The sequence below is a fragment of the Polyodon spathula genome, chromosome 4, assembly GCF_017654505.1.
Source record: "Polyodon spathula isolate WHYD16114869_AA chromosome 4, ASM1765450v1, whole genome shotgun sequence".
NCBI lineage: Eukaryota > Metazoa > Chordata > Actinopteri > Acipenseriformes > Polyodontidae > Polyodon > Polyodon spathula.
Window position 1 is genome coordinate 95,827,990 of NC_054537.1, and position 17,051 is coordinate 95,845,040.

General features: G+C 36.1%; 1 protein-coding gene across 1 annotated transcript in view; it reads left to right on the forward strand.

Moving 5' to 3' along the window:
• The first annotated feature begins 315 nt into the window (after positions 1-315).
• The window catches only part of kcnk9 (potassium channel, subfamily K, member 9), a 62,963-nt gene continuing 46,227 nt past the window's right edge, over positions 316-17,051 (forward strand). The window contains exon 1 of the mRNA XM_041249232.1: positions 316-937. Coding sequence (XP_041105166.1) covers positions 343-937 — 595 coding nt within the window. The 5' untranslated portion in view covers positions 316-342. The remainder of the gene's footprint in view (positions 938-17,051) is intronic.

The following is a 17,051-nucleotide window of genomic DNA, read 5'->3' on the forward strand; positions in this document are numbered from 1 at the left end:
CACGAAACTTCGCAACGCAATGTAAAGGGATGATCTGCCTCGCTGCTGCATTTGATCGCGGGATCTTTATTGTTTCTTTAAAAATCAACAGAATATTTCTGACATCCCTATGCGAATCAAATCTAAATAAATAGGCTGCGTCTTGAAAAAAAAAAAACATGTTTAGGATACACAAATTACCCCTCGTTTATTTTATTTATTAATTTTTATTTGTTTAATAAATCATATTTTCTTTTTATTTTAGAATCCATCATTTAAAAAAAAAAAAAAAAAAAAAAAAAAAAAAAAAAAAAAGGCAAAATCAAAAAAAAAAAAAACAGGCAATCTTTGTGTCGGTTGTTGATGGCACGACGCACTGGCTCGACTTGGTTTGGGCAGGTCTTGCGCAGAGTCTCTCGGCTGCAGGGCACCTGGTCCCGGCGATCGAGCAGCCTCTTGTGTATTTCCTCTTCCCAGGAGCACGAACAGGGAGTCGATAATAGGGGCCAGCAGTGTCTCCACCACACCAGCGCTCACTGCCCCCCCCGTCACCCCCGACACTGCGATTTCTACCCCTCTGGGTCCAATCGCTTCCAGAGCCTCCCCAGCTGCTGCTGCGCGTTCTTGGAGAATCCGAGGGGACATGATCCCCTCACTAACCGATTCCTGGTGGCCATGAAGCGGCAGAACGTGCGGACCCTGTCCCTGATTATCTGCACGTTCACCTATCTCCTGGTCGGGGCGGCGGTGTTCGATGCCCTGGAGTCCGATTACGAAGTGAGAGAGAACGAAAAGCTGGAGACCGAGGAAAGACGTCTCCAAGGGAAATACAACATCAGTAAGGAGGACTATGAGCAGCTGGAGACGATCATAATGGAGGCCGAGCCTCACAGGGCTGGGGTTCAGTGGAAATTTGCTGGCTCTTTCTACTTTGCAATCACGGTCATCACCACTATAGGTGAGTGTGCTTTTAAAGTTATTTATATAAAAGAAAACAACTTTGTTTAACATATAGTCTGTTCGTTGGTTTGCTTTACATCATAGAATATGGATACAGAACTTTTTTTCTCACAGATACGTTTTAATGTGATGGACCGAAAATGATATAACAATACATACATGTTGAGAAATCACCGATAATGTGTAAAACAATTATAAAAAAATAAATAAATAAAAGTTCAGTTTGCTTTATTTAAAAACAATGCAAACACGTTTTTAATCCATCATATTAATGTCAATTTTTAGGAAACAATAATACCCTTGAAAGTGATCCATATGCATGTGCTGAGCGTAGTGAAGATTACTCTGGTTTTAATTATGTCCGTCTATCTTCCATGGAGTTAGGTTTGTGCTACGGTTTGGGCTAGAATAGTAATTTGAAATACTGCAGTGACTACCAAGAACACTCAAACACTTTCTCTCTCTCTCTCTCTCTCTCTCTCTCTCTCTCTCTCTCTCTCTCTCTCTCTCTCTCTCTCTCTGTAACCATCTGGATTTCTAGTACTGCACCATTATAAATCGACAGGTGTAGAGGTAGTGTAGGAGTTAAACATTTGCTCTGTGGTGGATACATGTTACATAATGGGCGTGACTTTTATGTTGCTGCTCGGACATTAGACTGTCTGGTTAGATTAATATCACATAACACAACGCCGCAGAAAGCGTACTTGTATGTTGATTTTCGTTGATAGAGTTAATAATACTATTTGGTTTTATGAAGAGACATCTTTAGGTATATGTCACCCACATTTCGACATGCAAACAGAACATATTAAATATCCCCACACAGTTTGATTATAGCATTATACAGTATGCTATACATTACATTTTAGTGATCTGATGTGATCGCTGTCTTGATATTACAAAACATATTGTTCTGTAACCTTTCGGCAAACATTAAAAAAGGTATATGGACATGTTGTGAGACACGTGAATGTGACAACACCCAACTTTTAAACAGCAATCTCACGTTTCATATGAATCGAATTTTATTAGTTTTGTGGTCTGTTAGCGAATAACCATTGTCCTATCTTCAGTTTCAAAGAAGCAACATTTGGAAATTATTGGAGGCACATATATAACTTAAAAACGAAACTTCATAAAGATATAAGTTATAATTCCACAAAGATGCCTGGGTTTTATATGCCATTGTTTGCTTGAGATTCAGTTCGTAAGACGGAAAATGCCTCGGGCGCTGTACTATTTTAACCAAGCAACCTTTAAAATAAGCCTCACACATACTGGTTACAGATGCCATTGTATGCATTTGGTGAGCGAGCTCTTGTTATAACCAAAAAAAGCAACATTATTTGTTAGTTTACTTCGGCGTGATTTGCTGTGCAAGACAAAAATCAATTCAAACTCATTTAAAAAGGATATATTCGATATGCTTTATAATATTATCATGAATGAGTTCCAGCGCTTGGAGAGTCACGGTAATTGTTGCACACATTGTATACTTCGCTAAAATATATTATATATATAGCTTTTAATCTGTATATAATATATATATATATATATATATATATATATATATATATATATATATATATATATATATATATATAATATATATATATATATATATAATTAGGCCCAGTTTTACGGTTTAGTATATATATATAATGAGGGTTAAAATCTGAAGTGATACAAGTAAAGTTCATGAGTTAGTATGACTTCCAAATCTCCTGGGAGTTGTCTATAAAATGAACGTTTACTGGTTGTTTATAAGTGTTTCCAGGCTGTCAGAAACGGTACTTTTCTGCAGGCAAAGGTTGCATTCACTTTTCCCTGAATTCTATAACAATACAAACATAATAAAAATAGAGTATTGTGTAGGATCTGTCGAGACTCGGAACAAACCAGTTTGAAATGAATTAAACAGAATCTGAAAGATCTATTTTGAGATCAAGCGCAGTGCTGAAAGAACAGCTCCCAGCGGGCCGCTTGTTGCAGCAGCCGCACTCGCTGCGCACTTACCATTTACTTTATTTGAATCTGTACGCTTCGATACAGTCCTGATACAGTCCTAACACACACACACACACACACACACACACACACACACACACACACACACACACACACTATTGAACCCAATAACTGTTAGACTTTCCTTCGACATCTCCAAGTTATCAAATAATGTACTGTAATATATATTTTTTAAAGTTAATAAAAATAAACATAACTTTAATGGGGTTCCTTTTAAAATGTGTCTATTATTATTATTATTATTATTATTATTATTATTATTGTTGTTGTTGTTGTTGTTGTTGGTGGTGGCGTTTTATTAGGACGAGTCAATCATCTCTGCTGAACACTGTTACTTGCAGGGCAGGACTACACTGCAACAATAAACATGTATACTGTATGTGATTTTGCATTGCTATGGCCCCATACAGTATTCCCCTGTCTTTTGTATCTTGAAGGTTGACTGCATATTTATGAATTAAGAAGATACTATATAAACTTAATAAGGTTGTATGCATTGGGAAGAAAGTGAAAACAACACTACAATGTAAATTACATGTTTAAGAATTAAATATAAATCTTAATCAAAATCTTAAACATTTGGTTTTAAACTTATTGACAACAAGGTGTTAGACTCAGAGATTACATTTTAGCTACTCTTGGTTTTACTGTATACTGCATGCATTAGATAGAAATTGTGTCTCTTACACTACAATTAAACATTTGTTTTGCTCAGGTCAAGGAATATTATTATTTTTTTATTTTATTAAATATTATTAATTAATCAATTATATTCCCTTTTTTTGCAATATTAACAATTTTGCTCCAGATCCCCGTTTTGCTTCTTGAGGTATTAATGTTCTGCATATATCTGAAATGCACCCCCCCTTGTCATTTTAAAGGATATATTGTAGGATATTCCTTGTATACTAGGGATGATGTAATCCTACTCTGAAATGCAAGGCAGTGCTTTAAGTGGTAATCCTAAATTGGTGATTCATGTCTGCATCATCCATTTAATTCTATAGAACACATACAAATATCAAAGGAAACTATCGAAGCTGTTCTTAGTGTGCGGTATACGGTGATACCCAGAAGTATCAACAGCCTGTGGTTTCAGATATTCAATTATCCATTAGTTATATTGAGCTGCTGCTAAATATTTAATACTTATGTAACCTTCAATGAAAATACCAAAATCTTGTTCTTTTCTAAATGCACATATATTAGGACTGGCACACACCCAGCATATCTTTATTAAAATGTGATATCCTTTGTAGTTATCATATATTCTAGAGGATGTGCCACAACTGGCTTCTTTTCACCACCTTCTTCAAGTCAGTTCAGAAATACTCGATTTGTATCAGAACTGGAGTTAGCCTGGGCTATGGACCAGTGTTAAAGCACGTATAGCCATTCTACTCAGGGAAATAACATTGAATAATTATGGCACCATTTTCTTTTTAATAATGTTTCTATCACGTTGTGCCATGTCCATGCACCACTATAGAAAAAAAAAAAAAACTGTAAAAGCAGTAATGACATGAATAAGTAAGTGCATCAGCTATAAGAAATGAACCAATCACCATTACTACAAGGAACGTACAGCCCAGTTTAAACTAAACAAACAAACAAACAAAAAAAATAACAGCAGAAACATTGGTGCAGTCTTCTTGATTGTGATTTAGAAAAAGGGAATACAGTGTGCTTAGGGTCATTTTCATATAATAAAAGGCATCATTTCTCAGAGCTTGATCAACCAGAACCAGCCAGCCTCTCACTCAAACTTCATGAGATCTCTTATACAGCACCAGACACACCACACTCAGTGTACTGAATTGCAGTACAATATCTTTAAAACCTTCTGCAGTCATGAAATATATGGAGTTAAGCAACTACATAACCATCACTGGAAGAATGTAGAAGCATCAGTATTAAGTCCTCTGCTATTTCTGATCTACATTAATGACTTAGATTCTGATATAGTAAGCAAACTTGTTAAATGTGCAGGCAACACATTGGAGGAGTGGCAAACACCATTGCAGCAGCAAAGGTCATTCAAAATGATCTAGACAAGATTCAGAACTGGGCATACACATGGCAAATGACATTTAATACAGAAAAAGGTAAGGTACTGCATGCAGTCAATAAAAGTGAGCATTATAAATATCATATGGAAGATACTGAAATTGAAGAAGGACTCTATGAGAAAGACCTAGGAGTTTTTGTTGACTCAGAAATGTCTTCATCTAGACAATGTGGGGAAGCTATAAAAAAGGCCAACAAGATGCTCGGATATATAGTAATTTAAATCAAGGGAAGTAAAGTTAAAACTTTACAATGTATTAGTAAGACCTCATCTAGAATATTGTGTGCAGTTCCGGTCATATCGCTAAAAAAAGGATATTGCTGCTCTAGAAAGAGTGCAAAGAAGAGCGACCAGAATTATTCTGGTTTTAAAAGGCATGTCATATACAGACAAGCTAAAAGAATTGAATCTATTCAGTCTTGAACAAAGAAGACTATGCAGCGACCTGATTCAAACATTCACAATTCTAAAAGGTATTGACAGTGTCGACCCAAGGGACTTTTTCGACATGAAAAAAGAAACAAGGACCATGGCTCACAAATGGAGATTAGATAAAGGGGCATTCAGAACAGAAAATAGGAGGCACTTTTTTACACAGAGAATTGTGAGGGTCTGGAATCAACTCCCCAGTAATGTTGTGGAAGCTGACACCCTGGGATCCTTCAAGAAGCTGCCTGATGGGATTCTGGGATCAATAAGCTACTAACAACCAAACAAGCAAGATGGGGCGAATGGCCTCCTCTCGTTTATAAACTTTCCTATGTTCTTAATAATTTTACACAAGTCTTTAGACAACAAATGTCTACCACCAAAACCGAAATAAATTTCGGACTCACTCATTACAGTTGTTAACATCACACAGACATATTTGTTAAAGATCTATTGGGGTATAGTCTCAAGACACTGGAATTCAAATCATAATGGATCTTAAAATTACCCAACTTGTTTGACCCATAATAATATATATATATATATATATATATATATATATATATATATATATATATATATATATATATATATATGAACATAATTTAGATCTTTTATTTAACATCATGTAATAATAAAAAAAAAAATAACAAAATGATACCGCAAAAGTCTTCCTGAACCCATTATAGTAGTACAGCATTTCATGTTAGATTTTTAGAAATTTCAGATTTTTCCATTTTTGTCAGTTTTTCGTTAAGTCCAGTATATATAAAACTACAAAGCGGTCTGTAATTCAATATGTCAACGTAACATTTTTCAGCTGGTTTCTATCAACTGAAGCAAAATTAGTTAATTCCATTGGGTGATGCAAAACCTTTGGCCAGAGTTGTACATGGATGTTCATATATCTAATATGCGCAGTAAATATATAAATATTGTAACTGATTATTTAAAAGCCAAAGTATGCAGATGATGTTTGTATAGATGTGGTTGAAAAGTAACTTGGCCAATCTAGAGACATGTATGGAAAATATATGCATCAGATATTAACAGTGTCAGATACATGAACAGTAGTCCATGGAAAACAGCATGGTATAACTGGCACTTTACATCACTGGCATTGCCACGTCATCATGTTCAAGCACTTATCATTTTTTTTTTTTTTTACAAATAACTATTTCTGTGAGCTTCTCTTTTCCAACACAGATTCCTTCTAGTTTAGTTTAGGTTACAAATTAGCTGTCCAAATACTTTAGTGTCTATGAGAAACATGCAATTAAGTGTATTAGCACACTATTTCTGCTGATTTTCATACATTTTGAGGCACTAAAACCAACAGTGTTAACCATACAAATATTGTTAGTTATATCTCCATTGATACTCAGACTATCAGCGAGTGTGACTGTGCAGTGACATTGAAAAAGCATGAATCACAGCTAGTTTTCATTGTAGCACAAGCACTGTGAACAGTAAATATTGGTTTTAATAGTACACCAACAGATTATTATCAAATATACTTTTCTGTTGTGTTTATCAGTCACTATACTTTCTGGTTGTTCAAAACAATTAGTTTGACTGTTTTCTTTTTAGCAGGACTGCTTTAGTACTGACTTAAAACCCTTTTTTCCCTCTAATCAAGTACAATTTGCCAGCCATCTGGACAAATGGGCAACCAGACCCAGACTCCTCATTTTAGACAGGATGCCTGGATGAGCATTGCATATATTATAGAGAACCACGAGGAAGAATACATAACACTAAGTGCATGTAAATATCAATCTAGGTTATGTATTATCCAGGGCCTCCAGCAATCCTGACATTTCACAGACTGTTTCTTAATGTTAGTCTTATAATAATTATTGTATGCACAGTCTCCCTGCATCTAGAGCCATACAGTAGCTATATATATATATATATATATATATATATATATATATATATATATATATATATATATATATATATATATATATATATAGTGATGGAGTGTACATTCCACAGCAATCTTGGTCAGCTGTGAGGCCGTGGCTGTACACTCCATCTGCCTAAAGGTTGTACGGTTAGGTTCAAAGGAAACTAAAATAATGTGAAGACAACATAAACAAGCTGTCCAGTAAACAAACTGGGAAATAAGGTCATGGGTTTTAAGACCATGGGGAACAGGCTGTTGTCAAGAGTAATTATCAATTGGTCTTAATCGTGTAGTTAAAACTGGTAGAACTGAGATGGTCAGAGACCAAGAGAGAGATGAAACGGTGAGAGATCAGAGAACTTTAAAAGTGAAAAGGAGACTTTGTTTGGAGGGTAAGCAGAATTAGCCTGCCCCTGTTTAGTTTAAAGGGAAAAATAATAAGTGTTTAGTTTAGGACCTGAGAACGGTTTTTATTTTGTTTTCTGTTTGTTTTGTTTTCAAATAAAACCACACTCTGGTGTGTTTCATTGCAAGTATGGCTTTTGTTTGGATTTGTTCAACTATTTTACACAACACAACGTCTTTAACCTGGTGAACGACAGCAAATTAATAAATATATATATATATATATATATATATATATATACACACACACACACACACACACACACACACACACACATATATATATATAGTGTATATATATATATTTCATTCAATCTTGTACTCTTGTCTAAACTATGTTACTAGAGTATTAAAACGAACCATTGTCTCTACCTTACCACTCTTTTATGTTCTTTGCCTTTTCTGTGTTTCTCCACACAATCTGTCTCCTTTTCAGTCTTTAGTTGCCATCTGTCTTTCTCTATTTCTCCCCTCTCTAGTCTTCTGCTTTTCCATTTTTAGATTTGCATCCACTGACCCATGCGCCACGCTCTGGTTTCATTTGCTTAAAAACTGCTGCAAAATAAGCTTCCAAATGAGTTGAACACCTTGGTTATGACTTATAAAAGGGGCCTATTCTGCAATTGAAAGAATAAACAGCTCTTGCTGCAAAGCAAAGGGTCTTCATCACTAGAGGCTTGTGCACATTATAGACCACAGCACGAATGTGCTACCTGGTGCAATGCAAATACTGGAAGGAGAACTGAGGATCTTTCTCTCTTCAGCACTTTCTAAGTCAAATAACAAAGACCTCTTTGTAAAGATAGAAATTGCCTCAAGTTGATGACACTGAGTTGCTGGATGTATTGTAATACATTATGAATCCAAATAGAACACCATAGGAGTAACTGCTATGAAACTAGAATTTATGTGAATTTGCATTAATTGTTTTAAGCTGTAACTCAACTGTAAATACTTACATCTCAAAGTTCTTGATCTCAAGACAGCAATTTGGAAACTTAGCTAAAAGGTGAAGCTGCTTCTAAATGGGTTTACAAATCTTGTACCTGTTCTCACCATGTGATAAACTATTTTGAGCTGCTCTAATTGAATTACCAATGGGTACGTTGTCTTTATATATATATATATATATATATATATATATATATATATATATATATATATATATATATATATATATATATATATATATATTTAAATAATTATTTGGAAGCAAAATGTATTTGGGAACAATGGTTGGTTTACTTCTGTGCTGTTAGTGGATAATAGCATTGCTGTGGCAGGTTGGGAGGTAGTGTGTGGTCCAGTGGTTAAAGAAATAAAGAAACAGGCTTATAAGCAAAAGGTTCCTGGTTCAAATCCCTGCTCAGCCACTGATTCACTGTATAACCCTGAACAAGTCACTTAACCTCCTTGTGCTCCATTTTTCAGGTGAGACATACTTGCTGCACACACACCCTAGTCTTGTATCTTGTGAAGTGCTTTGTGATGGTGGTCCACTATGAAAGGTGCTATATAAAATTATTATTGGAAGTAATAGTTAAGCCTGAAACCGGAGAGTTACCAACCTAACATACCAGCAATGCAATTATCATCATTATACTATAACTGTTTAAAGTTATTTATTTGCCTTGGTCTGAAATATTTCATCAGTAAGCAGTGATGTTAGAATAGGTGTCATGTATTAATGTCTTCTCTCAGCTGTGCTTTATTTGCCATTCCATTATTGAGTAATAACACCATGGCTAACCTCCATGAAAAAAAAAAAAAAAACAACAATAATGGGATAGCCATTGCAGTCCAGTTGTTGTATAATTAAGTGCTCTATTGGACTCTATTGGTTACAGCTAAATAAAACAGCTAAGAACGATCATGAGAAGCATTTTATTCAAGCTATAAACAGCACAACTTCTACTTTAATACAGGGGTGAGCAACCTTCGGTAACCTTTAGATAATAAAGCTGTTAACAAAGATCAGGCATTAAGGTTAAATATGTTTCTCTCGATGTGGTTTATTAGCGGCTGTTCTGGACTGATTTACGTACTCTTTAAACATACAGAGTAATTAGAGAACCTTTGCTTCCTTGTTTTACCTGTCCAGGCATGTAGAGGCCACAGGTTGACCGCTGTGGGGCTCAGGCTGCTTGCACTGCCTTATTACTATTATACCACATGACTGACAAACAAAAGAGTCCATTATACAGAAATACCGTTGTATTTTCTGGCTACTGTATTTTTAATTGTGTTAAACTTATCGCCCTAAAAAATCCTCCCCATCTTCCATTTCATCATTTAATTTTTTGAGATTTATTTAATTAAGAAAGCTCCCCTCCCTGAATGTGCTTTATTAATATTTAGTCCATTAGTACTCAGTCGCTCATAATAATATATTTTCAATATAAAATGCTGAGCTGTCAAACTGTTTTTGTGTTTTCCCTTTTGTTGAGTGCAGATGAGCACTCAGCTCTCACCAGGTTAGCCACCAGGATCTGGCAGTCAATTACAAATTACCACATGTCTGTCTGTATCGGTTTTGATTTTTTTTGGTACGAAATGCTTTCAGTAAAAAAAGGTGCATCATTGTTTAGAAGCTACACCTAGCCTGCCTTTAACCTGCCCATGAAGATCCATAGTTTTCTTTTTGGTAGGTTAAAGATACACTGTGCTGCACCAACAAGCAAGGCTGGGAATGTGTTTCATATTCAGAAATCCTTTTGAATGGCTGTGCTGTGTGAAACTGAGAATAGCAAGGTTAGAAGAGTTAGAAATTTGAATCCCAGCTCAGCAATAGACTTACACTGTGCCCTTTGGCAATTTGCACAATCAAATACCACATTATACAACTTTATAAATTCAGGTACAGATTACTGAGAACACTATTCTATACTGTATGATGGTGAAATGTTATTTCTGCAAAATTTTAATTTATTTAAATGCAAAATATCAATTTCCTGGCTCAACTGAGGAAAAAAAAGTTTCTGAAAATACAGTATGAAGCATGTCTTACTCTCAGTTGCAAAAATAAAACTGAAACAAAGCTGCACCACCCTTTTCATTATCCAGAATGCAGATCTTATCAAAGTTGCAAGCTTTACTCAATTGTAACTCCAACTTCTGTTTCTTCCTGTTCGTATCAAACTTTTTTAGTACTTTTAGCATACATAATGAGTTACTTACCATTTCCATCCCTGGTCACAGTTACTATATGATTTTACAGAATTTATGTTGTAATAAACGTCATGTGTGGAATGATTATTTTCACAAACATGTAATTAAGACTTAGACTTTCTGTCTGCCATCTTGTTACGTATGCTATGACAGACGATCTACAAATACATGACATTGTAAACAGCCGGGCTATTTCCAGGTCTTCATGAACACACAGTAAAGACCCCTGTTGCCATGTATTGCTTATATTCCTTGATAGCAGACAGGTCTTCTAGACTGTGCTACTTGAAATTCTGTCCCAAAATGCATCTCTACAGCTGTAGTCCAGAAAAGTGATACAAACATTCCTTATGTTTTTTCCCTTCTGTTTAGTGTAAAATTTATTTTCTCTGCCCTTAGGGAACTATCATTCTTGTCCCATTCCTTGACTGCAAAGTCACATTATCTGTATTAATAAAGAAGACCCTTTTTGCATGATGTAGCAGCAATTACTGTATATTGATCATATCTATGTTCAGCTACATGTAGCAGGACTCCAACAAGTGCCTGTTGACAAAGTGGGCGTGGCCGACACACAACTTGGCTATAACACAACTAAGGTATGAAAGGACATGTTCACCTGCTGGCAGTCCCCATTCTGACCCTGGTCGCCAGAATTGCATACATCTCAGATTGCACAGATGAAGCACTTTGACACATTGTGCAGAAGAAGCTGCCAACGTTTGCAGCACTGGGCAACCCCCAGAAACAAGTGAAAATGTAATGGTTTGCATGGGCATCATGCTGTTCCAGGTCTTATCAGTTAGAGCCATCTGATGGATTAACAGAGTTACTAGCCTTTCATTTATATAATCCTATAATTTATATAATGGATGCATTTTCTGCTTTGCCAATTTAAAGCTGTGAATAATCTGAATGTACGTAATTCGAGTAGAGCACATGCAAACAGATTCAAGATATATATATATATATGTCTAAATTGGGATTGTCAGAAAAAAACACAGCTATTGCAAGGAAAATAACTTTTTTGTATTTGTGATCAAATGAGTAAATGAAAAAAGACAGAACCAGATAGATACTGTGTATTTGGATCAACTTTACATTTTCATCTTCTGCACTGCTAGGTAGTCTATTTTCCCATTTTGGTGATTAATTGCTATAAATGTTTCCACCTCCAAAGCTTGTGCTACACTTAGTAAACCATGCAGCTGAAAAAAGCTCTACAAGAATCAGAATTTCAAAGGCTTGAAATGGATGTGACTGAGACAAGGAGGTTATACTCTGCCTAAGCTAGAGACAGTGCTGCTATACCACATTGCTCTGAGATGGCTTAGGCATGTGCAGGGCTAAGTAGAACAGAACACAGTTCATTCATTTGGAAAGTAACATTACATTGTAATTCAAGACTAACTAATTGATATTATCACAATATTGTTTGTAACAGCCCATTAGTAATTATGCAACGTTTTTAATGTTTTGAGGGTTAAAAAAATTCAAGTTGTTAAACCAAAAGCTCAACCTTTACCTTTCTGTACATCAATAAAGACATTTTCTGAACTCGATGTGTCATAAGAAACCGATGTTGTAAGAATGCTCACAAAATCAAGACAAACCCTCACATTGAGCTGCTGCAGCTGTCTATCTACAGCTCAAAGCAATTATATTCATTTCACTTTCAATTAATCCATGTTATTAATGACACTTGACAACAGTGAGTAACAGTGAGAACAGGTACTCGTTCAGGAACAGGAGTGTCACCATAAATCTCCTGAACAGCCCCAAGAATGTGTCTAAGTTCCGTGTATTTATATGCTACAGCTAGCAGACATTGTGCTATGTCCACTCTATACCCCCCTGTACTTCAGCCCTTTGTTCTGTCCACTCTGCCACATACACAATCTTGATAAAACCAGTTTGAGCCAGACCAGTGGTCTGTTATTGTGAATCTTCATAACCCTCATTTCAAACATGCAATTAACCCGTCACTTCTGACCATATCACCAGCATTAACCATTCTCTGACTATTTCTTTTTTTCCACATGTACAGAGATTACTGTAAATCATTTAAAAGGTAACAATAAACACAATTATGTAAGGAATGAAAACCACCCAAACTGCATATCTGTCTAAACTGTCTGCATCTGATCTTATTTCTTAAGTGTGTTCAGCCGTCTGGTAGTTTAAAAACGATGCGTGTGATTAGTTTATTTATTTGAGAAATACATAATGGTTTATGTATTTTAGTTTTCATTGTTGGTTCGCTATTGAAATACTACTGAAATATCCAATAATTCTGATCTTGTCTGTATTGTTTTGTAATCAGTATTAAGTTGTACAATGTACAGTATGCTGGATATGTTGAGGGTATGTCATGAAAAACCATAAGATACAGTATTCCTACAATGGGCGGACTGCTGATAACAAACAAGCCCTTGGGCGAGTTTACTGTCCTTTTGCCATTGAACTGATCCCTCCCACAGTTGGGCTGGGTGTAGGGGAATGCATTCTTCATACCTGCTGTTCTGTCAAGTATTTCTGAAGTTCCTAAAATAAAATATCCTCATGTAAGTAAAGATGAGATCAGAGTTTACTTCCATCTTAAAATATTTTGTATTTTGTGAGTATTAATGCTTTGTAAACGGTGTTGTTTTTAAATGAAAAGTATAATGCTCAGCAATAGAATGTAAAAGAAAAATCCAGTCATGAGGTAACATAACAATATTATGAGGATTGCAGACAATGGCAGGAAGTGAGCATCCACAGGTCAGCTCAATATCACTTCTCTGAGCTGTGCTTGCATGGACTGATTCTTCTTGGCAGCCAGATTTGACCAATTTTGCAAAGTGGGCTGATGATCCTAAAAGGCTGATGATCCTAAATGCAACATGTCAAGTGGAACTTAAACAATGTTGCATTTCTGCCACCCACACTGACATAGTATTTGCCTACAACCTTTTACTTAGCAGCGCAGAGAAGCACTGCAGTTCCGCCCATCTGAATTGCAGATTTACACTGGCCCATTCTGCAGGGAGATGCAAAAAGAATTCAGAATATTGCACTCAGGAGTGTTAAGAATAGATTAAAGAGTATTAATGCACCAAGCAATATTACATTTGCTATCAAAGCTTCCTATACAGTCTGTGACCACATTGAACATTCCTAGAAAACATTAGATGACTGGAACAATGTTCCTGATGATGTGAAATCATCTATAACGTTTTTAACTACGCATTTTCATCATATTTTTAGGAACCAGTTTTTTTTTGTTTTTTGCTCTCCAGGCCATAACTAGTAATATTATATGACTAGATTATTATTGAACATGCTGGCTGCAATACTTGTAGAGTAATGGGATGCTTTTTGTGGCTTCCCTTTTAAATGTTTACTATAGTAAAATAGTGAAAGCCTAGTAAAGCAAAGGCAAGCACTATAAAGCATATAAAAATAATGGCAAACCACGGTTACCATGCAAATGAACTATCATAAACTTGTATTGCTTATTTCAGTTGATATGAATACGTACAAGACATGCTGCAGATAAGGTATAATAATGAGACTGGCAGATAGCACAATATATCATGAGGAAAGATGATGAAATGACCGCAGTTTGAAATGGCCGCAGATAAACTGCAATTTTAACAAACTGTGCCCACAACCACTGAACTACAACACCTTAGTTAAAAAAAAAAACAAAAAAAACAATTAAACCACTGCCTCACCAAAGAGCAGTGGTTCTCAAACTTCACTGCACTATCACCCCTAGTTTTTGCAATAAGAATGTCTGTGCAATATTTTACAGCCAACAGTAAAAAAAAAAAAAATTACAAGTGCTTCTAGGCTGCCACGATTAACGCGATCGTACCACAAGGACAAATTCTTGATCCAGCTTTCGATTTTGTCAGTGAGAGAAAAGATAAACATGGTATATCTCCTCCTTGGAGTGATGTGTGAAGAATATTTAAACGATCAAAAACATCTGCCAGGTAAGCATGCAAAGAAAGCCATTTAGCACAAGCTTATTTTTTAAAATGTATTTATTTTTCTGCTGATCGTCCTTATTGTCCACTTCAGTTGCTGCAATGTCACTCGTAACATAACGTAACTTTGTTTTGACCGCTCCATCTTTGCACTCCCTTTTGTATTTTGACGCAAACTGCTGTGCTCCGCATATGAACACCGGAAATCGACAGCTTGGGACTAATTTGAAAGTTGAGGTTTCAGTCGACTAATCATGCGTACCCCGACGTCATGTTGCCAGATAAAAAAAAAAAAAAAGTTGCAGGCAGAGTTCTTCAGCCATCAAAACCAGGCAGAAGGATATCTATATCATCAGATGGAAAGAAACGCAAATGGGTGGAGAGGCAGATGGATCACATTAGTTTACTGCTAAGCTACGTCTTAGCTTGTGCTTATCTTGGCGAGAGCTGAGTTCAAATGAGCATGAAGTTTTAACATCTACTCTCCTGTAATGGAAATCATAACCTATTGCATTCCTAATGCAAATCCTTTAAGAAAGCATGCCACACATGTAAGGCTGTGACATTGTTATCTTTAAATGCTGAATTGAGTCAATTGAGTTCTGTATTACATATGAGTGAGAGAGTCCTGGTTCTTTCAGAGTGGTAGTGGTGGGAACCCTTCCTCAATGAAGGTAAAGTAATGAGTAGGAATTGAAGTAGTCCTCGGAATGATCTGCAACTGATACCAGCAATTGAGCTGACCTAACGTTCAAGTCTAAAGACCCCTCTGTGAGTTGCTCATGTTACATCGAAAGTTGTATTACTAATCCCTACAGCCCTTTAAACAATATCACTGTTAACCATAAGAGATATTTCAGCTTGCCGATGACAACACAGCCCTCACGGTAAGGAACTACCCACTTTACAAGCAGATTCATATCAACAGGCTAGTTACCTTCTCAGAGGGCATGTATGGAAAGAATAATGTGAGACCTTGAAATGTGAAATTCTGACTAGGTTTTCAATATAAAGATTTGGTAAAATGTCTTTTCAGTGGCATTTAATACTGCAGTGAATCAAAGGAGTGCAGGTATGCTTGAGCAGCCATATCTTCAGTATCTAAAGCCAACCCACCAACCTGTTATACTTTCAGGGCTGTACCTCTGGGCAACTCTAATGCAAACCCTGAAATGAGGAGGGGGTCCCTGCTAACCATGCTAAATATACCTCCCATAATCTGTTGAGCTGAATAAAGTGGACAAGCTAAAGATCTCACAAGTTCCCTTACAGATCTAATATAGATCTGAGAGGTTAGCTGCTACAGCACCTTGCTTTCTATACTCAAAATAACCACAAATCCATCTTTCTCTGATAGAAGGTACAGCAGAACACAGGGGATCGAAAGCCAAGCTGTTGCCTGATGTGAAAAATAAAACTGTTTCCAAAATAACAGTGTGTCTAAAACATTTTCTGTTAACTTTCATCAAGAAGCAATGATGTAGGCAGCTAAATAAAACTCAATATTGAGTTTTTGTTTTGTTTGGCCTACAGCATTGCTTTGTTTTAATAACCATGAAGCAAAATGTAGTATTTATAAAGCTATTTAGCCAAAAGAAAGGAATGCTATTTTTTAAATTAAATTTTCCTTTAAAATACGCAGCTAAACTTGACTGGGCAGTGCTGGGTGGTTTGACTCAATTGCTGTGTGAAAGCTCAAGACTCAATAACTCATTTCCGACAGGTTTGGGGGCTTTGTTTCTGTTTTAAATCGGACAACTTCAGAGGGACTCAAGGCGCTCTTGGAAAACGTCACCAGGACAATCGCTTAAAGTTTGCAGAACAGCATTTGAATGATGGATATGAGTTCTGGTCAAAGGTTTTGTGGAGTGATGAAACCAAAATTGAGCTATTTGGTCATGCAGATATTCGGTATGTTTGGAGAAAGTCTGGTGAGGCGTACAAAGGAAAGAATACCATACCTACTGTCAAGCATGGAGGTGGTCATATCCTTCTATGGGGCTGTTTTTCCTCTAAAGGCACAGGGAATTTAGTTTTAATACATAGTAAAATGGATTCCATTGCATACCAAAAGATACTGGCCAATCATTTGAAACCCTGCGCTACAAAACTTGGACTAAAG